Source organism: Eptatretus burgeri, chromosome 11 (assembly GCF_056783735.1).
Source record: "Eptatretus burgeri isolate ZD-2024b chromosome 11, Ebu_testis_v1, whole genome shotgun sequence".
NCBI lineage: Eukaryota > Metazoa > Chordata > Myxini > Myxiniformes > Myxinidae > Eptatretus > Eptatretus burgeri.
In genome coordinates this window covers 8,541,617-8,563,958 of record NC_140971.1, presented here as the reverse complement: position 1 = coordinate 8,563,958, position 22,342 = coordinate 8,541,617, and the positions used below count along the sequence as shown (strand labels likewise).

At 43.6% G+C, this 22,342-nt stretch overlaps 1 protein-coding gene across 6 annotated transcripts in view; it reads left to right on the top strand.

Annotated features, from left to right (window-relative positions):
• Positions 1-22,342, top strand: part of LOC147016448 (uncharacterized) — a 226,067-nt gene that overhangs the window by 72,220 nt on the left and 131,505 nt on the right. For 5 of the 6 annotated variants that reach the window (XR_015049049.1, XM_085845107.1, XM_085845108.1 and 2 more), the window contains exons 6-11: positions 9,351-9,407; positions 9,562-9,762; positions 10,813-10,869; positions 11,143-11,184; positions 11,705-11,767; positions 19,121-19,195. Coding sequence is in view for 5 of the 6 variants with exons in the window: in XM_085845107.1 (XP_085701233.1) it covers positions 9,351-9,407; positions 9,562-9,762; positions 10,813-10,869; positions 11,143-11,184; positions 11,705-11,767; positions 19,121-19,195 (495 nt within the window). In the remaining variant the exon portion in view is untranslated. The remainder of the gene's footprint in view (positions 1-9,350; positions 9,408-9,561; positions 9,763-10,812; positions 10,870-11,142; positions 11,185-11,704; positions 11,768-19,120; positions 19,196-22,342) is intronic. The other variant, XM_085845112.1, reaches the window with a different exon arrangement.

Genomic DNA, 22,342 nt, shown 5'->3' with positions numbered 1-22,342 from the left:
GTCACAGGTGGGTTAAGGATTCCTCAATATTTGCCTACGTAATAAATAGACTGCCGTTGTGCCATTGTGCAGAGACCTTGGAGGTTAATTGTGTATGGTATAAACTGCTTCACAAGGCATTCGTTGTTAATTGATTCAGGAAGCCTTTGTTTACCTCGATTTATATTGTTACTTGCAGTTCTTTGTTCTGGTGTGTGTGTGTGTGTGTGTGTGTGTGTGTGTGTGTGTGTGTGTGTGTGTGTGTGTGTGTGTGTGTGTGTGTGTGTGTGTGTGTGTGTCCTCCAGGTGGTTGGTACATTCCTCTATTAATGTGTGAAAATATATATTTTTTTCATATTTATCGTTTTCATTCCATTCCATCTCTCATTCCCCTTATGTTTTTCTCTCCCACATCTCTTTTCTCAAACCATCTTATCTTTATACCGGTAATGGAGGGAAAGTATGTTGTATGTATGTCGTATCATCTACTCCTCCAAGAGGATTTGACCGAGGAAGCTGTAACTTTCAGGGATCGATGAGGACAGCCTGAAGTTGTGCCTGTGCAAGTTTTGTTTGATTCCATCAAGTTTTGAACCCCCCCCCCCTCACAGCCCCCATATTGGCATTTTCTTACTCTGGGGGGAGAGGATGCAATTGGAATTATCCGAACCATGATGTATGATATATGCACACGAGCAGTGTGCATGTTTTCCCTTCATGTATGTAACGATGGAGGCAGCGGTCTGTTGCCTATACACCGCCCAAATAAAGGGATCGGTCGGAGGAACATGTTGCACACTTGGAACAAGATCACCTGTCGCGCGGGTACTCTGCCAGAACAATTAATAACTTTATCATTCATTCTCTCATCGATCTTTTCCAATCGAACTCGATCTCATCCCTAAAAATTGGCTTTTCACATTCACGTGCAACAATCCGTGAAATGGTTAAAATTAATCTGCACTGAGTTTACTTGTGGTTCAATAGACATCCTTCACCGCCAAAACCCCCAATGGTGATTTCAAACAACAAAAATATATCAATTATCATTATTTCCTGATAAAAAAAAATTAGCTTTTTTGCACAAATTATTTTTCGAATGATCATGTTAAACTGAACAGAAAAAAAACGATGATGTTTACGAGGCGTTTCACAAACCAAGCCTGATTTATATTTGGCGTTTGTTACACATTATAACTTGTAATAAAAATTAAAAAAAGATGTAAGCTTTTTACAGTGATCTCAGGTTCCTGGAGGAGCCTGTACATATCTATCAAAGGCAGGACACATGAGTATGGGAGAGCGGAGCACCTTTAACAGGTTTTTCAACATTTGGCTCCACACCTGAAATGCCAAAGTCGTCAAACTTCCATTGTGGGCCAAAAATATGTTTTGACTTTAAGCTAAGTTCTGCCAGAAGCAACATTAGTCAGCATTTTTCCATCACGGCCAATTTGTATGTTAAAACCATATATCCGAAGCTGTTGAGCGTGCCCCATCTGCGGGGTACCTTCAACCTTGCTTGGGGGTACGTTGAACCATGCCCTTGGATCACCAATGAATTTAACAAAGATAATAATTCAAGGCAATTACAAACTCTTAATGAACTCCAAACAGTGTGACGTATTGAAATGTGACATATTTTTGACTCCAAAATGATTACTGTCCCCTGTCATATTACTCCCTGTCTTTGCGCATTCCTGCACGGCTCTTCTCATCAGGCTGCCATCAGCGTCCTCTCAATCTGTCAATCAATCTGGCTTATGGAGGCATATCATCTTCTGAAAGAAAGAAAGCAATAAGAAGCAGGTCAGGGTCAGGTATGGGAGCATGCGCCGGAGCAGTGCGTCGCTGCGTCCACTTTCCGCCGGTTCTCCAGGGGCCTCCATCTGGCCATCCCCCAGGCAGATAGGGTTCTCTTAATAAAAAGCACTGCTTCTCTTACATTTCTAAGTTCCAAAATACTAATTTTATAGGGACAAGGTATTTTTAACCTTAAAATACTAAATACCCCATTTAAAAAATTTACATCCATATCATTATAGTGGGGCACCTTGAATTGAACCATGGTTCGACCTGCCCCACCTTTGCAGGTTCAAGGTGCCCTCATGTAACATCATGACACAAAATGGATGCTCACTTTCCATGTCCATAGATGATCAATAATTGATTACTTTATAATTAGCCTGACTTCTTACACTGTCGGTTTAAATTGACAGACCCAAGTTTTCTGCTACATCTGTAGTGCCAGACAAAGAAGAACGTACCGCCATGAAATTTACTTTGGCCATCTTAAATCGAAAAAAATCAGTGTAATCTTGCAAAAGCAAAAGACAAGCACTAATGGCTGTAGTAGTTTATCAACTTATCACGAGGTGATCATACACGAGACACATCTACTGTATGTGAAGGGAGTTATGCTAAGGGAATTGATGACTGTGGTTCAAGGTGTCCCGTTTTCCCCTACATCCCATTGTACTTTAATAATTACATTGACATTAATAGACAATGGACAAACATGGTATGTGAACCTGGGTTACCTGCATCACAATGGACAAACGTATACAGTACGCTACTTGAGCACGGGTATGTTTGAAGAACATCCTTGATATTTGAGTCTCATTGAGAGGATTGGCCTTTCCAATGACCTTTGTATAAATTATAGCAATAATAAATAAATAAATAAATAAATAGATAAATAAAACAGATGACATTGTTAAATCCTAGATGGCCCATTGTAGCTAATACCTGCAAACCTCCCTTTAATTGATTTACTCAGCAACCATTCTGTCATTCCCATTTACCCATTTACCCATTTCCCTCAACCCCTTCACCCACTCCCACTTATCCTCCTTCTCACACTACCTTTTTTTTTTAACCCCTTCACCTATTTCCCTTAACTCCTTCACCCACTACCACCTTAATCCCTTCAATGACTTCCTCCTTTACCCATTCAGGTACTCCCCCTATACCTTTTCACCCACTTCCCCCTCTATCTATTTATCCACGCCTTTGTTTACCTATTCATCCACTCCCCCAAACTCTTTGGGTCATCCCTGAGTCGACTTCAAATTTCCTTTTCATGCAGAGTTCCATATTGTACAGTGTTATACCAACTCCCACACTTTAATGTTAAAACGCAAGTTGAGTGCAACACTCCCAACTCCCTAAAACCTTCGCTACACACCTTGAGCATAAGCTGCAGTTTTAAGCTAACTCGGTTCAGCGGTGCAAAAGTGCAGGTAAGGTAAACACCTCAAATGATCATGATAACTTCTGACGTCTATGGTTTTCCTCTGTACTATAATGGAGCTCAGTGTTTGTTATCTCCTCCTCGACAAAGCGTCAACGGTCCACGAAAATCAGCTATGTTGTACTTGGTATACATGACTCTGGATCGCAATACTTTTGAGCTCGCTATCATGAGCGAATCAGCAAAAATTAATGGGGTTAAAAAGTGAAGCCAAGGCCGCCGAGTATGAGCCATGCAGCCCGAGGTACATCACCGAACATGATTGGTCCAGTGCTATCACGTACCTTCCACATAACAGACCAGTGATGGCATGTTTACTATATCTATATGTATGTATGTATGTATGTATTTACGTATTATATTTATGTATATCCACTCTTCACCCATTGGTTGGACAGCTGACCTGACATCACCCACAATTGGAAACTGAAATACTTAACCTAAAGTACCCAGAGGACTCAAAATACCCAAAACAACCCCGAGAACCCAAAGGACCCTGAGGACCTAAATCACCTCGAGGACCCAAGAGACCATGAAGACACAAAATACCCTGAAGACCCTTAAAGACCCAAAAGACCCCAAATAGGCCAAAGACCTAAGAGATGCAAAATACCCTGAAGAGCAAAAATACCGGAAAGACCTAAAACATCACAAAGATCCAAAAGACCCCAAAGACCTAAAAGACCCGAAGACCAAAATATCTGAAAGACCTAAAATACCCCAAAGACCCAAGTCCTCAAAGACCCAAAATGCCTCAAAGACCCAAAAGACCCTGAGAAAACAAAACACCCAAAATACTCCAAGCACCAAAAAGACCCAAAGGACCCCAAAGACCTAACATAGCCAAAGGACCCAAAAGACCCAGAGGACGCAAAAGATCTCCATGACGCAAAACACCCAGGGGATCAAAATGCCAAGGAAACAAAAGACCACGAGGACCCAAATGACCCCAGGACACAATCAAAATACCAAGAAGACCCAAAAGACCCAACGTGAATATCTGGGACCCATGGAAATTGTGCATGATGTAAAATGTGACCAGGTTACCAACCCACCCCCTTCACACACACACACACACACACACACACACACACACACACACACACACACACACACACACACACACACACACACACACACACACACACACACACACACACACACACCCAAATCCATTCGTTGACGAGATTGCTAAGATTCCCATTAGTTGATGTGAGTGCTAAAATTCCCATTCGTTGATGCGAGTGCTAAGATTCCCATTAGTTGATGTGAGTGCTAAGATTCCCATTAGTTGATGAGTGTGAAGATTCCCATTAGTTGATGAGTGTGAAGATTCCCATTAGTTTATGCGAGTGTGAAGATTCCCATTCGTTGATGAGAGTGTGAAGATTCCCATTAGTTGATGTGAGTGCTAAGATTCCCATTAGTTGATGCGAGTGCTAAGATTCCCATTCGTTGATGCGAGTGCTGAGATTCCCATTAGTTGATGTGAGTGCTAAGATTCCCATTAGTTGATGAGAGTGATAAGATTCCCATTCGTTGATGCGAGTGCTAAGATTCCCATTAGTTGATGTGAGTGCTAAGATTCCCATTAGTTCATGAGAGTGATAAGATTCCCATTCGTTGATGCGAGTGCTAAGATTCCCATTAGTTGATGTGAGTGCTAAGATTCCCATTAGTTGATGCGAGTGTTAAGATTCCCATTAGTTGATGTGAGTGCTAAGATTCCCATTAGTTGATGAGAGTGCTAAGATTCCCATTAGTTGATGAGAGTGCTAAGATTCCCATTCGTTGATGGGAGTGCTAAAATTCCCATTCGTTGATGAGAGTGCTAAGATTCCCATTCGTTGATGAGAGTGCTAAGATTCCCATTCGTTGATGAGAGTGCTAAGATTCCCATTCGTTGACGAGAGTGCTAAGATTCCCATTCGTTGACGAGAGTGCTAAGATTCCCATTCGTTGACGAGAGTGCTAAGATTCCCATTCGTTGACGAGAGTGCTAAGATTCCCATTCGTTGATGAGAGTGCTAAGATTCCCATTAGTTGATGAGAGTGCTAAAATTCCCATTCGTTGATGCGAGTGCTAAGATTCCCATTCGTTGATGTGAGTGCTAAAATTCCCATTCGTTGATGCGAGTGCTAAGATTCCCATTAGTTGATGTGAGTGCTAAGATTCCCATTAGTTGATGAGAGTGCTAAGATTCCCATTAGTTGATGAGATTGCTAAGATTCCCATTAGTTGATGAGAGTGCTAAAATTCCCATTCGTTGATGCGAGTGCTAAGATTCCCATTCGTTGATGAGTGTGAAGATTCCCATTAGTTTATGCGAGTGTGAAGATTCCCATTCGTTGATGAGAGTGTGAAGATTCCCATTAGTTGATGTGAGTGCTAAGATTCCCATTAGTTGATGCGAGTGCTAAGATTCCCATTCGTTGATGCGAGTGCTAAGATTCCCATTAGTTGATGTGAGTGCTAAGATTCCCATTAGTTGATGAGAGTGATAAGATTCCCATTAGTTGATGTGAGTGCTAAGATTCCCATTAGTTGATGCGAGTGCTAAGATTCCCATTCGTTGATGCGAGTGCTAAGATTCCCATTAGTTGATGTGAGTGCTAAGATTCCCATTAGTTGATGAGAGTGCTAAGATTCCCATTAGTTGATGCGAGTGCTAAGATTCCCATTAGTTGATGTGAGTGCTAAGATTCCCATTAGTTGATGAGAGTGCTAAGATTCCCATTAGTTGATGAGAGTGCTAAGATTCCCATTAGTTGATGTGAGTGCTAAAATTCCCATTCGTTGATGCGAGTGCTAAGATTCCCATTAGTTGATGTGAGTGCTAAGATTCCCATTAGTTGATGAGAGTGCTAAGATTCCCATTAGTTGATGAGATTGCTAAGATTCCCATTAGTTGATGAGAGTGCTAAAATTCCCATTCGTTGATGCGAGTGCTAAGATTCCCATTCGTTGATGAGTGTGAAGATTCCCATTAGTTTATGCGAGTGTGAAGATTCCCATTCGTTGATGAGAGTGTGAAGATTCCCATTAGTTGATGTGAGTGCTAAGATTCCCATTAGTTGATGCGAGTGCTAAGATTCCCATTCGTTGATGCGAGTGCTAAGATTCCCATTAGTTGATGTGAGTGCTAAGATTCCCATTAGTTGATGAGAGTGATAAGATTCCCATTCGTTGATGCGAGTGCTAAAATTCCCATTCGTTGATGCGAGTGCTAAGATTCCCATTCGTTGATGAGTGTGAAGATTCCCATTAGTTTATGCGAGTGTGAAGATTCCCATTCGTTGATGAGAGTGTGAAGATTCCCATTAGTTGATGTGAGTGCTAAGATTCCCATTAGTTGATGCGAGTGCTAAGATTCCCATTCGTTGATGCGAGTGCTAAGATTCCCATTAGTTGATGTGAGTGCTAAGATTCCCATTTGTTGATGAGAGTGATAAGATTCCCATTCGTTGATGCGAGTGCTAAGATTCCCATTAGTTGATGTGAGTGCTAAGATTCCCATTAGTTGATGAGAGTGATAAGATTCCCATTCGTTGATGAGATTGCTAAGATTCCCATTAGTTGATGAGAGTGCTAAAATTCCCATTCGTTGATGCGAGTGCTAAGATTCCCATTAGTTGATGAGAGTGCTAAGATTCCCATTAGTTGATGCGAGTGCTAAGATTCCCATTAGTTGATGTGAGTGCTAAGATTCCCATTAGTTGATGCGAGTGCTAAGATTCCCATTAGTTGATGCGAGTGCTAAAATTCCCATTCGTTGATGCGAGTGCTAAGATTCCCATTCGTTGATGAGTGTGAAGATTCCCATTAGTTTATGCGAGTGTGAAGATTCCCATTCGTTGATGAGAGTGTGAAGATTCCCATTAGTTGATGTGAGTGCTAAGATTCCCATTAGTTGATGCGAGTGCTAAGATTCCCATTCGTTGATGCGAGTGCTAAGATTCCCATTAGTTGATGTGAGTGCTAAGATTCCCATTTGTTGATGAGAGTGATAAGATTCCCATTCGTTGATGCGAGTGCTAAGATTCCCATTAGTTGATGTGAGTGCTAAGATTCTCATTAGTTGATGAGAGTGATAAGATTCCCATTCGTTGATGAGATTGCTAAGATTCCCATTAGTTGATGAGAGTGCTAAAATTCCCATTCGTTGATGCGAGTGCTAAGATTCCCATTAGTTGATGCGAGTGCTAAGATTCCCATTAGTTGATGCGAGTGCTAAGATTCCCATTAGTTGATGCGAGTGCTAAGATTCCCATTAGTTGATGAGAGTGCTAAGATTCCCATTAGTTGATGAGAGTGCTAAGATTCCCATTCAATGACGAGACCGTGATGATTCCCGTTGCTTTATGGGTGAACATCACTATAACTATCTCATCCACCGAAAGTGTTTGGAGTTTATGTTTTCACCGCTGTTTGTTTGTAACTTGGCAAAAAAATTTTTGCCAGGTATGTTGGTTTGTTGTGTTTGTCTGTCTGTCACACGATTTTTGGCCGCAGTTTTCAAGTAATCGTTCTGAAGTTTTCTGTTGTTTTTTTTTTCTGAAGTTTTTTCTGTGTGTCACTGAGCGGCCAAGGACAGCAACGCTTAATTCTGGTGAAGATCTGAATCTGGATCTGGATCCGAGAATTTAAAAAAGTGATTCTTCACCATTGAGAGATGGGGCCAAACTATGATATCTCTCTCGGTTTTGGACGACTTGTGACACAACTCGGTGGAAGAGTTGATTTTGTGACAAGAACAAACCGATTCGATTTTGGTTCAGGTCCGGATTCAGATCCGACCTGTCAGTGGCATAAAAAATGTAAACTATTCAACCTGGCGGAGGTATGTTCTCTACCGAGTGCCGTCTGTTTCACCAAGTGTCTCTCTCTGAGTGATTTTTCATTCGTTTTTCTGTCTGTGTGTGAACAGGATATTTCAAAAAGTTGTTGACGGATTCGGACCAAATTTGGTGGACGTGTTGGGTGTATGACAAAGTAGAATTGATGAGATTTTGGTGAAGTTCTGAATCTGGATCTGAGAATTTTAAAGTAATTCTTCACCATTGAGAGATTTGAGCCAAAAATGATATATAGCACCATATTTGAAAAAGTTGTGACCGAGTTATGATAAAACTTAGTGGATTAGTTGGTAATGTGACAAGAACAAGCAGATTCGATGTTGGTTCGGATCCAGCCCATCTGTGGGATACAAAATGTAAACTGTTCAGTGTGGCGGAGGTGTGCGCTCTACCGAGCGTCGTTCTCGTTGCTTGGTGCATTGAGCAAAATGTGATTTTAAGTTTAAATTAATAATACAATGTTCCTTGTCTAGTTACTCCAGTAAGTTGCCCGTGCCCGCACGGGATTCCAAGCGGGGTAGGGATGGAGACGGCAAAAATGCAAATTGAATCTTCTGCCATCGAGTCGTCAAGCTGGGAGCAACAATTCACATTTATTGCCACATCTGATATAATATCAATGCTTTAATGGTGGTTTGGTGCTCCATTTGAATCTGTTTGTTCGATATATGTACCTTTTGATGTCTGGGGTACATAATAATTAAACGTTTGTATTGGTGTTAAAGTCGGTGACCAATTGGAAATTGATAGAAGCTCGGATATGGGTTTTTTTTCATGTCATGGTCTGCAATATTTAGATTAGAAAAAGTTTGATTTGTTTTACATCTCCAGTAATTAACATTTACATGTGCAGGCACATTCTTGTCCATCGATACAAGGGAGTTGCTTTGTTGGACAGTTGTTATGCTGTCGTTCAAACTCGGTTATATTATTATTTTAATGATATTTTAAATCATAATTATTAACAACCTGGTTTTTATTTGTGGTATCCATCAAACATAGCTGCAAAAGCTCATAGCCAGCTCATAGATACTCTCCCATGAGCCTCGATCTGTGGACTGTGTGTGTGCGTGCGTGTGTGAACATCCAACTGAAGATCTGGGCAGCCAGAAAATCTATCAATTAGTTACAAATTAATAAGATTCTTACTTTAGATAAACAACGATTTTGAGGTTTACAATTTGGATAAAATGAAGTTTTGGGGGTTAAAGGGATGCATGTAAGTTCAGCTTGATTAAAGTGTTGCTTTGTGTTCCTCCAGTTCCCTGTCTCGCCGGATGCTGGTGCAGCTGATTATTTTCCTGACGCAGAAATGCAGGTGACTAAAATACGAAACCCTATTGTGAAAATAACAATGGTGCAGTACTCGATGGGTATGCTATATGGCTTGTCACTGTACCGACACGCCACAGTTGAAGTGGTACTGTGTCGGTTTTCTTCTGCTTTCTCTTCTTTGTGTCCTTTTCTGTCAGGATAGAGTGGCAGAGACAGCCGGTTGGGACTATGACAACTATGACTTTGGAGCGTGGGAAGAACCTGGTATTGACGATGGAACCGCATGGGAGGAGGGTACCTGGTTAGATGGCGAGAGCCACGTGGAAAGTTGGGGTGAGAAAGAGGAAGAGGGAGGAGAGGCCAAGGAGAGGGAACTGGGAGAGTCAGCATTACTGGGGGTAAGCTTTTTTTATGCCTCCACCGACGATGTCGCAGGATGCATTATGTTTGTCCGTCCGACTGTCCGTCTGGCCGTCTGTGCGTGCGTGCATCCGTCCGTCAGTTCCCCGTGTCCGTGATAGGTTTTTGTTATCGCGATAACTTAAGAACGGCTGAAGGGATCTCAGTCAAACTTTGCACAAGTATGTATGATGATGTATACATCAACGGATTATATTTCAGCTTCAAGAGGTCAGAGGTCAAGTCAGAGGTCAAGTCAGAGGTCAAGTCAGAGGTCAAGTTAGGTAAAAATGTGATACTTGAGAACAGTCGAAGGGATTTAAATCAAACTTGGTACTAGTATGTATAATGATGTAATAATGTGGGCGGAGGCATATCGGTCAACGTCGCCGCGTCAAAGAGTGCTGTTCTAGTTTCTTCTGCACCAAAGTGCTGTTACCACACGATGTGCTGAGAGAATGAAATCAGAATAAAAAACAATACCATCTTGAGGATCAACTTGATGCTGGGGGAATAAGTTGGCATGAGCACAAGCTGGATTGGTCCTGGATTGAGTAGGCCGAACCGGGAAACTTGTCAGCATATGCTCGACTCGAGAGCTCAAACTCCAAGGAACAAGATCCAAACAGTTTGGTCACCTGACCTGATGCTTTACCTTGCATGTGGCACATCAAACGGCTTGACAGATAGCATCACGTGGTTTTCACATGCAAAACCCAATGTATTGACTAAACAGGAAGCGAAGTGCTGTTACACGTCAGCATTGGGTAACTTTAGGTAACTTGTGGTTGCACAAACCGAGGTCATTGGCTTGTTGATGCACTACCTGATTGGTAATCGGGTGCACGTCAACACACGTCTCAATGTTTACAGCTTGCCAGGATAGTTTCTGTAGTATTTTATTGTATACTACCTCAATGGTGTGAACTAATGGTGGACAGTTAATTACTACTATAAATAATTGTAGTTATTGTTACAGTATTAGTAATTTGCTGTTGTTTAATTCATTATGATGTACCTGATCATTTCCCTTGGTTTGTTCTGCACAGTTTCACGAAATAAGAGGAGAAAAAGGACAAAAGGGAGAGGCTGGAGTGATTGAACCGGTACTTTTTTTTATCTGAACAGTAGCTGCAACAGTACCTCACACTCCCAGCTTTACCAGCCTGTATCACCACTCTCATCTCTGGCCACCTCTTTAACCACTCCCACCCACACAACCACCCAAACTCTAACCCGCCCCTATAATCAGCAACGTTATAATAGTTAGCACCAAGAGGAGCGAGGGGACAAAGGGACATTGTCTGAAGGAGAGGGACATGGAACTGCATTGAATGACGAGTGAGACTGTGAAACTGAAACACTCACCTCTTTTGCAGGGGATGGTGATCGAAGGACCCCGTGGATATCCCGGCCCCCCAGTGAGTACACGTCCAAGGCACAACTGTGATTATGTTAATACAGCTATTGTCTGTTGCATAAATGCTTCACGTCAGGATAAAACACATGTATGGCCACATCCTTGCAAAGCAGTCCTTTTTTGAGAGTTTTAATGAAAAAGAAATTCAAAATTTTTACGTTATTCCTGATCATTGGCAAACTATTTGGTGTCTTCAAGAAATCAGCACTTGCAAACTTTCAGTTTTTACCTCCACCACCACCGAAGGTGGATGGAGGTTATGTTTTCACTCACGTCGCTATGTTTGTCTGTTTGTGAACAGGATATCTCAAAAAGTTGTTGACGGATTCGGACGAAATTTGGTTGAGAGTTTGGGTGTGTAACAAGGACGAAATTTGTAGATTTTGGTGAAGATGCTTTTCTTTTTCTTTTTTTGGTGAAGGTGAAGAACACACCTTGAAATCGTACCTGCACTCAACAGCCATTGATGTTTTATTTATTTATTACAATCAGTGACATTGAATGTATGTGTTATTTTGTAGGGTTTGCCAGGACCTCCTGGTTCTTCAGGCCCAGCAGGCCCTCCGGGTGATTCTGGAAAGACAGTGAGTCATTTTTAATCATATTAGCTGAGATGACGAGTATTGATGAAATAGTTTCTCACATTATTTAATTATATTAGGCTTTCCAGATTATTTCGGGATCACACTAACGGTATGATATCACTGGTGGCCAATAGGAATGAGGTTTGCTGAAGCTGTTGGGTTTTCCAGGCTTTGTTGGGTTTGCCAGTTTCACCTGTTGGTTTCAAAAATTAATATGTTGTTGCGAATTCGCGCCCGCCGGCGTTCGATCGGCCGCTCGACTCGAATGGCGGCTGCCTCGCCACCGGAACGGACAATTCTGTCGTGACCCTCTTGGACCAACGCCGGGAGCGAGTCATTGGTGGGGGTTTAACCTCGCCACGATCGTGCCAATTGTCCACCCGTGCAGGATAGGGTCGCTCGCCAAATTCAATCTACCTACAGTGGGGAGAACAAGTATTTGATACACTGCCGATTTTGCAGGTTTTCCCACTTACAAAGCACGTAGAGGTCTGTAATTTTTATCATAGGTACACTTCAACTGTGAAAGACGGAATCTAAAACAAAAATCCTGAAAATCAAATTGTATGATTTTAAAATAATTAATTTGCATTTTATTGCATGAAATAAGTATTTGATTCATCAGAAAAACAGAACTTAATATTTGGTACAGAAACCTTTGTTTGCAATTACAGAGATCAGACGTTTCCTGTAGTTCTTAACCAGGTTTGCACAGACTGCAGCAGCGATTTTGGCCCACACCTCCATACAGATCTTCTCCAGATCCTTCAGCTTTCTTGGCTGTCGCTGGGCAACACAGACCTTCAGCTCCCTCCAAAGATTTTCTATTGGGTTCAGGTCTGGAGACCGGCTAGGCCACTCCAGGACCTTGAGATGCTTCCAACGGAGCCACTCCTTAGTTGCCCTGGCTGTGTGTTTCAGGTCGTTGTCATGCTGGAAGACCCAGCCACGCCCCATCTTCAATGCTCTTGTTGAGGGAAGGAGGTTGTTGGAAAAGATCTCGCGATACATGGCCCCATCCATCCTCCCCTCAATACGGTGCAGTTGTCCTGTCCCCTTTGCAGAAAAGCATCCCCAAAGAATGATGTTTCCACCTCCATGCTTCACGGTTGGGATGGTGTTCTTGGGGTTGTACTCATCCTTCTTCTTCCTCCAAACATGGCGAGTGGAGTTTGAACCAAAAAGCTCTATTTTGGTCTCATCAGACCACATGACCTTCTCTCATTCCTCCTCTGGATCATCCAGATGGTCATTGGCAAACTTCAGACGGGCCTGGACATGCGCTGGCTTGAGCAGAGGGACCTTGCGTGCGCTGCAGGATTTTAATGCATGACGGCGTAGTGTGTTACTTATGGTTTTCTTTGATACTGTGGTCCCAGCTCTCTTCAGGTCATTGACCAGGTCCTGCTATGTAGTTCTGGGCTGATCCCTCACCTTTCTCATGATCATTGAGGCTCCACGAGGTCAAATCTTGCATGGAGCCCCAGACCGAGGGAGATTGACTGTTATCTTGAACTTCTTCCATTTTCTAATAATTGCGCCAACAGTTGTTGCATTCTCACCAAGCTGCTTGCCTATTGTCCTGTCGCCCATCCCAGCCTTGTGCAAGTCTACAATTTTGTCCCTGATGTCCTTAGACAACTCTCTGGTCTTGCCCATTGTGGAGAGGTTGGAGTCTGATTGATTGAGTGTGGACAGCTGTCTTTTATGCAGATAACGAGTTCAAACAGGTGCAGTTAATACAGGTAATGAGTGGAGAATCGGAGGGCTTCTTAAAGACAAAACTAACAGGTCTGTGAGAGCCGGAATTCTTCCTGGTTGGTAGGTGATCAAATACTTATTTCATGCAATAAAATGCGAATTAATTATTTAAAAATCATACAATGTGATTTTCAGGATTTTTCTTTTAGATTCCGTCTTTCACAGTTGAATTGTACCTATGATAAAAATTACAGACCTATACGTGCTTTGTAAGTGAGAAAACCTGCAAAATCAGCAGTGTATCAAATACTTGTTCTCCCCACTGTAAGTCCCTGCGCGAATGGTCGACCGGGCGATCGCACCTCGCCGCAGGTCGACTCCGGACACGGGCTGCTTGGGCGGCCCGTTCCGTGCTCTCGGCATAACCGAGCGGTGTTATCGCCGACCTGGACGGTTCAGATTAATTACCGGGCGTATTAAGCCCACTACAAACCCTTTACGTGAAGCAGGATGGAGGGTCAATAAAGAAAAGACGAAGCGAAACGGGAAAACAGTTCACACAATGCACATTTATTACGCGACACACGGAAAGCACACATGTACAGCCAAACAGTCAAAATGCACATGTAGCAGTTAAAACAAAAGAAACAATGACACAGAGTTACTACCGAATACGCGTACACACGGCAACACTTATACAGTTCTACTTTACAGACGGTGCCAACACACCTTTACTCAAAAGCAAAGGAAAGAAGCCACCCTCATAGACAAGGGGGCAGACGGGCCTGTAGGCCAATATGCGCGCGTGACCTGAAGGAGCGGCCAGGTCCGCGAGACCGGGTGGGTCCTATCCGTGTCCTCGTGACGCGTTGGCGGACGAGCCGCAGATGTGGCCGCGTGGCTGTGCCCCAACTCCGTGCTCCTTGGCGGGTTTAGTTGGCACGACGTTTGGAGTGGGGTGGGAACAGGGCCCCCTTTGTTGCACTATCTCAGCACGGGGGAAAGGGGGAATTGTTGATTCCCTGGGGGAGGGAGAATGGCTGGCTGGCTTGGGTCCCGCGACGAGCGATCTCGCACCGACCTCGTCGCCGACCGCCGTCCTTCTCGCCTCGGACCCGAGCTCCTTTGCCTCTTCCCGCAACTCTCCTCAGCCGACTGCAGAACCCAACTTGATGACTTCGCCACCCGACTCCACTCTCTGCTACACCGATGGCTCGACTCGCTCTTTCTCTGCCGACACACACTGCTACTGCCACACTCTGCCACGATTCGCCTTGCGCTCGCCGTTTTATAGGCCGGCAGGAGAAAACAATATGCAAATTTCCGGATCAGGATGACCTCGGGGGCGGAGTCACGCTCGCCCATTGGACGGAGGAAAAGTGGGCGTGAACCTCCCCTGATCCTGGAATTTGCATATATCGATTTCACACCGACGCGCCTGGAGGTGGGGCCAAGCCGCTCCGCGCTTGCTAATTGGACGGATCAGAAGTGGGCGTCGTGTTCCTGATCCGGATTCTCCCTCGGAAAGGCCACTATTTGCACTTGGGGCTCGGTGTGTACCGCTGAACGAGCCCAAGACAGCCAGACGCCCAGTGTCCATAGGCGGCGCGGGAACGGCCGTAGGAGAGAGGTGAGGGTGGTGGAGGGTTTATCGGTGGTGGGTTGATGGTTATGGCGGTTGAGACGTCGTTGGTTCAAAATAAAGATAGAACAGAAAAACGGCTATCTCAAAGCGTCGCAGCCCGAATGAATCACATAAATTCCCTCTCGACAACGGATTTGGGGCTAACTACACATGTACTTCGAGATATCTCACCTACGGGCCCTTCATGGTGTAATGTGAATTTCCACAGCCGTAACAATATGTTGTTTTAAAGGACACTCGTGATAATATCGGTTAACACCACTATAAATTTCCATCATGGGATAATGATTGTGTGTTTCACCAGCTAGTTGTTATCCAATCCTGCTCCGGTGCTCTTGCTTCTCCTTTGTCTGCTTTCTTCCGTCTATCCTTCTCCTTTTTAGCATCCTGCTGTCTGCCTGGAAGTCCACTAACATCACTCTCATCCGTAAGAAGATGCTAAAAAGAGATCGCCTCGATTGCAGATCAGTTGGCTTCCATCCATTGCACTAACAAAGTCGTGGAATCCATTGACGCTGCCAACTCCAAGCCTTTACTGTCTTCAAAGAGCCTCATCTATAAATATCATTTGGGATTCTGTCCCAGACACTCGTCTATGGACATGTTGCTCCTTCTATCTCTGATGGCCAGAGGCTCGAAAGCTCAAAGACATCAGAACCATCTCCAGGGACATATATCGGGCATTTGGCACAGTCTGGCATTCTGCTTTGCTTGCCAAGCTCGCTGACTGTGGCACATCAGGCAGCTTTCATTTCTGGCTTTCTCCATTCCTGCAATCAACACTTTGCTATCAATGAAACCCTCTTCTCTCCTCTCCCACTCGAGGCTGGAGTGCCTTTAGATAGCGTTTTGGGCCCAGTGTTGTTTCTCTCCTACGAGAACGACTTTTCAGCTACTCGGGGAAATCCTCTCTTCCCTTTTGTGGATGACTATACATTGTGCCATACAGTCCTCCATCCCACCGACAGCAGATGGCAACTGTGTCAATCTCTGCTAATCTGGAATTGATTAGGTGCTGGTCTGATAGATGGAACATGTTTTTTAATCGTGAGAAATCTGTCTTATCTTGTCGTTCCATAAGGATGGTCAAATTTACCCAACTCTCTATTTCCATATTAAGCCACTGGAAAAGCTTCAATCTCTTGAACTTCTCGGTCTCACCATCAGCCCTGATCCCTCATTGGCCGATCATAAAGCAGCGATGTCCTCCGAGGCCAGCAATCGACTGGCCATTCTCTGTCGTTCAATGCTATTCCTTGTGTAATGAGAATGACTCGGTATACCGAGGTCTTTGTCCGTAGTTCAATGGAGGACTGCTCTTATCTATGGGCTGGTGCCCCAGCATCATCTCTGACTCTTGGATTCTGTGAAATCTAGAGCTCTCAAAATTATTGGAATTTCCTGCGACGAGGCCGAAGCACAAGGTCTGTTGCTTTCATATCGGTGTCAAATCTGTGCTCTCTTTTATTTATTTTTTTACCACCTCTCCTCTGTGGCAACACTTTCTGACCTTGTCTAGCTCATCCAGGATGCACACATTTTTCCAACAACCCCATCTTGGTTAAATTCCCAAGATTCAAGCTTTTCTCCCGTTTGTGGAACAGCTTTCCAGAAATGGTTCAATTCGACCTTTCTCTCCAGGGGTTCATGTAAGCGGTGCACCACAATCTCTTGTCATTCTCTATCTTGACCTGCAATCGTGCTTGCTCTTCCATGAGCCTCAAAGTTGTGGAGAGAAATTAACAATGTTTTCTACTCCAATTTTACCCTACCTAACCCAAGCCTCCTACTTTGTATGTGACTGTGTTTCCTCCCCTCCTCTCTCTCTCTCTCTGTTTCCTCATTTTCCTGTTCTTTATTCCCAAACTTCTTTTGTCCGACTGATTCCCCACTGTCACGACATTACCCTTTATTATCCCGCTCTTCCATGAGTCTTGATGTTGTATAAAAAAATAAAATAATTGAGCAATCATTACATCTTTCGTTGTTGCCAGAAAGGACATTTCCTCATTGCAATTGAACGAAGTAACGGGTCCCATTTCCCCGGAGTCTCTTCTTTGGGATGTCGGAAAATGTCTCGCCGGATATTCGATGATAACACAAAAGAGGCAAAAATATGATTGTAAAACCCAAACACTACTAATATCCCTCAACGGCACTAATATCTGTTATTAGTTTATTCGTGTTATCTCGATATCTATATAAAAAGAGAGTTCAGTCTCAGCGTGCATGAGTGCATCCGTCCGTCCAGCTGTGTGTGACTATATGTCTATTATTTATGTACGATTGGAATGTACCTTTCGACCCTTTAGACTGCTGAGACCCCTTAGACCTTTGAAGACCCTGAGGACCCTTCAGATGCAAAAGACCCCGGGGCCCAGAAGTTCCAAAAAGTCTCCGAGGACCCACAAGTCCCCAAAAGCACCAAACGTTCCCGAGGACGCGAAATACCCAGAAGTCCCAAAAGACCGCAAACACCCAAAAAGACCCTGAAAACCCATAAGACCCTTTAGACCCCCTCGACTTTAACACCATTTATACCCCTTTCCACTCTTCAGAGTTCAGACAGATTAGACAGCTTCGACCCTTGACCACTTCGACCACTTGGATCTTCTTGTATCAAAAATGAAATTTCATTTCTAGAAAATAATTGTTTGTATTATGATTGGTGAAAATCATGCCAACACAGCAAATCTGTGATCCCATCAATCTCCGCAACGACATGTGGAGAGGTGAGCGTAGCGAGCCGAACTTCGCTAGTTATATTTAATTGTCAACTGCAAGCTGGTGTGTCCGTCCCTCTGTAGTAGAGTGGATGTCATGACAGGCCAACCTTCCATGGTCAAGCTGACATTGTCCACAATCCTTTTAATCCCAGGATGATCCGTTTCCATGTCCACATTACAATAGTTTTATAATTAATGGGTCACTTCAGCTTTTGGGAGAGGGTTGAGGGATGAAGTTGGGTGATGAGTACACATGTGAGTTGGTTCTCATTGTTCTTGGTTTAATGACTGATTACAAGACTTGCGTTGCTGTTTGAAAAGCCGGTTGGTCCTTCCACCATGTGTACCGGTGTGTAATCCTAAAAGAACCGGTTTTATCCATTTCATTTACCTTTTTCATTGATTATACGATAGTTTAAACTTTATCCCTGTTTAAAGTTTATTTCACACTATTTAAACATTCCTTACGAGTAATTTACATATTACATATGCAAAAAAGTAAAAAAAATAATAAAAAGAGTTGAGGTAAGGAGGATAACGGACAAATAAAGGAAATTGAGGTAGGGTGTGTGTGTGTGTGTGTGTGTGTGTGTGTGTGTGTGTGTGTGTGTGTGTGTGTGTGTGTGTGTGTGTGTGTGTGTGTGTGTTACAAGATGCATTGGAGAATAGTGAATAGTGTGGGTGACGGGATCAAAAGTTCTGCCATTTTTACCAAAGGCGGATGGACGTTATGTTTTCACCCCTGCCTGTTTGTCTGTCTCTCTGTTTGTTTGTTTTGTGAGCAAGATATCTCAAAAAGTTATGAACGGATTCAGACGAAATTTGGTAGACAGGTTTGTGTGTAACAAGGACGAATTGCTTGAGATTTTGGAGAAGATCGAGATCCGGATATGAGAATTTTTTAAAAAAGTGATTCTTCACCATTAAGAGAAAGGATGAAAAACTATGTACAACATGACATCTCGGAACGTTATGCACGAGTTGTGACCAAACGAGTTGGTCAGGTGAGGCCAACAATCCGATTCGATTTTCGTTCAGGTCCGGATTCAGATCCGACCAATCGGTGGCATACAAAACGTAAACTGTTTGGCCTGGCGGGGGTATGTTCTCTACCGAGTGTTGTTGTAGTTTATGTAATACGTAAGAGTTTCCTTTGTCATCTTGGAAGTCACAATTAAATGTGGGGTTCATTCGAATGGTGATGTAACCGGTAACGCACCAGTGACTCTTCTCACCATTTCCTTTCGTCCTTTATAAAAAGTTTTATTTGTCCACATACAGGGCCCGAGCGGTCGACCAGGCCTCCCTGGAGCGGACGGGATTCCCGGAAGCACAGGAACCACACTCATGTTGCCAGTAAGAGGGATGCAATGCAGGAATCATTTGAGTTGTCAAAAAAATAAAAATCACTATTTTTGTGATGTCAGAATTTTTTTTTTAAATGTTAATTTGTACAAACAACCAATTTTTGGGTTTGTACAAGTCTCCTCTTTCACATGGTTTTTAAATATATTGTGTATCGAACCCAAGTGTCCATAAAAGAGTTTACACATACATTGCATACATGGCAAGGACATCTGGAAATGAAAGATAAAGTACTCTACGACACGTCAGACGATGTTTGAAGATCCAGACGATGAGCTCGTGACGTGCGAACATTGCGATCGATGCCTGGTGGTTTACCACATGCCTTGGGTTTTTCGACGAGAAGGCTGACTTTTAGTGAGGCAGCCCTGACATACACTGCAACTGCTCTGATTGCAACACGAAGGTTACCGAGACGACCGTAACCGAGAAACTTATTGAAGAGCGATGTAAGTTTTATTTCGGTGCATTTCGAGGATGGTAACGGAGAGGCCGGAGGCAGACGAGCAGGAAATAACCGAGCTTAAAATACAGATGACAAAACTGTCTGAGGACCTCAGAGCAAAACTGACAGACATGAAGATGTTGGAGAGTGAGACCAAAGACAGCATTGACAAAACTACAACCAAAGCTGGAGACCACAAAGATTCAAATGATTTGGACATTTTCACAGAAACTCAGCTGATAGATTATTAGCGACCAGCAGTCCAGGGCTTCTAAACTTGTTGTCCTCAACTTCCTCGAGAATACACTCACAAACCGCAAAGAAGGCCAGAAGGAAAGTGAAGCGAGATTTCAGAAAATTTGTGAAAGGGAACTTGCAATGGTACCAGGCATTGCTAGTCGTGCAAAGTCAGGTTCAGTGGACCCGAACCCCATAGCTAGGCCAAAATGTCTTCTTCGGATGATGAGCTCAATCCAGCAGTCAGCGATATTGAACTCCGCTCTCAAATTCACGGCATCCGAAGACCCAGTGGCAATAAACTTCATTGTCAAAAGGGATGTTGCCCTCCTGAAAATGGACAAGCAGCAACAGAGGTTGGAAGTAAGGGAGAAACACGCAGAGGCAGTGAAGAATGGGACTCCAAATACGATGGAAGGCAACAGAGGGGTATTTGCAGTCGAAATAGAATAGGCCAGGGCGGCATGGCAGAATTCCTCGAGACAACCGATGTGTATAAGAGAAAGGTAAGTAGTGACAGTGCCAATGTAAATAGTAGCTGCTCATGCACATAAACTCTCAAAGCCGACAGAGGAAAGGGAACATGCTGTCAATCCAGATAACATATCAAGATCAGAGACGTGGCTGGATGGCAGTATCGACGTCGTGGAGATCTTTCCGAGTTACCTGAGCTTTGATGTCCGTCGACGAGATGAAAACATTGGCCCGTACGGCGGAGTCTTAATAGCAGCAAGAGGGGTGAACTCCAACTGGGCGAGTAACAATATGAAGAAGCATTGAGATGATCATTGGTGTACTTTATTTATTTATATATTTATTTATAGTTCCACTTATTGTGGTGGCATGATTTCATGCTTTCAACTGGCTATGATCAATGGTGCATTACCACTGCTATTGAGTATAGGGGTGCCACTGATGCAATGCCCCTATTACCAGTTCACCGTTACTCATTTCGCCAACCTCGGAAGGATGACAGGCTGAGTCAACCCCATGTGGTGTTAATTCAGCAGCCAACAGGGCTCAAACTCAGGACCCTAGGATTCTAAACCACCCACCCGAGCTGCTAAGCCAGCATCAGGCTTGAATGGTGTACTGCACACGACCAAACAGCAGAAATTAATGATCACAGCCAACTATAGACTCCCAAATGGAGTAGGAGAAAGTTATTTGGAACTTGTCAAGGAAGAAATGTTAGCGTGACACGTCGTGGATAAGAAAAAAAACATCCTCATCATAGGAGGGGACTTTAACTTACCAGACATCAAGTGGGACAACCTTCGCACGCGTGGCAACCAATACCGAGCCAATGCCAACAGAATGTTGCTTGATTGTAGTTGCTGAAGAAGGACTTGAACGACAAGTTGACCTTCCTACCAGGAAAGACAACACCCTTGACTTTCTACTCATGACACACCTGCGCTGCAAACAAAGGTGTATACCACTTCCACCCATTGGTAGCAGTGACCACGACATTGTGATGTATGAGACCGCCCTCCACCCACTCTGCACACAACTTCGTCGTCAGCAAATATTCTTGTGGAAAAAGGCCGACGTCAAGTGTATTGGGCAAGATATTGCAGCCTTCAACTGCGAATTTACTGGAAAACCTCAAGAACTGTTGATGAACTTTGGGTGGAACCGAGGAACAAGTTACTGGATATAGTGGAAAGGAGAGTACCTTCAATGATTACGTCATCGAGAAAGAGTCACCTGTGGATAAACAGACAAATATGACGAGCGATTCAATGGAAACAACGGGCTTACACAAACACAATGAAGTCAATTAACGACGAAGACATGGTTCGACATAATAAACCACAACAGGACCTGAAGTACCAAATCAGGAATGCCAGTAAGAAAAGAACTACATGGAGGAAGAGGTCAGTGAAGATTTATCCCAACAAGAGATTCTGTATCTTTGTCAAATGCAAGGGGTCAGAGTCATCTGGATTCACGTCACTGAAGAACAGGAACAGATTCCTCAGAAGGGACAACTTGAGCAAAGTAGAGATATTCAATGAACGGTGTGGTGAACAAGGGTGCAGGCCCTTACCCACCAATCCACAATATCACTTTGGATACCAATGGAGTCGTTAAATTATTGAAGAATCTGAAGACGGACAAAGCCAGCGGTCCAGACACGATATCAGCCTTCATCCTCCAAATAGCCGCTGACGAGCTCGCCCCATCACTCTCAATCATTTTCCAGCTGTCTCTTCATCGAGGAGAATTGCTGGAAGTCTGGAAAAAAACCCAAAAAACAACAGGCATGGATTATTCCTGTCTTCGAAAGGGAGATAAACTCCTGGCTGCAAACTACTGCCCTGTAACACTTATTTAGATGACATGCAATGTTCTGGAGGATGTAGTCCATGTATAGTAGCATCATGAAGGACCATGAACAGTACGACATTCTCTATGATCATCAACATGGTGTCCGAAGGATGCGTTCTTGC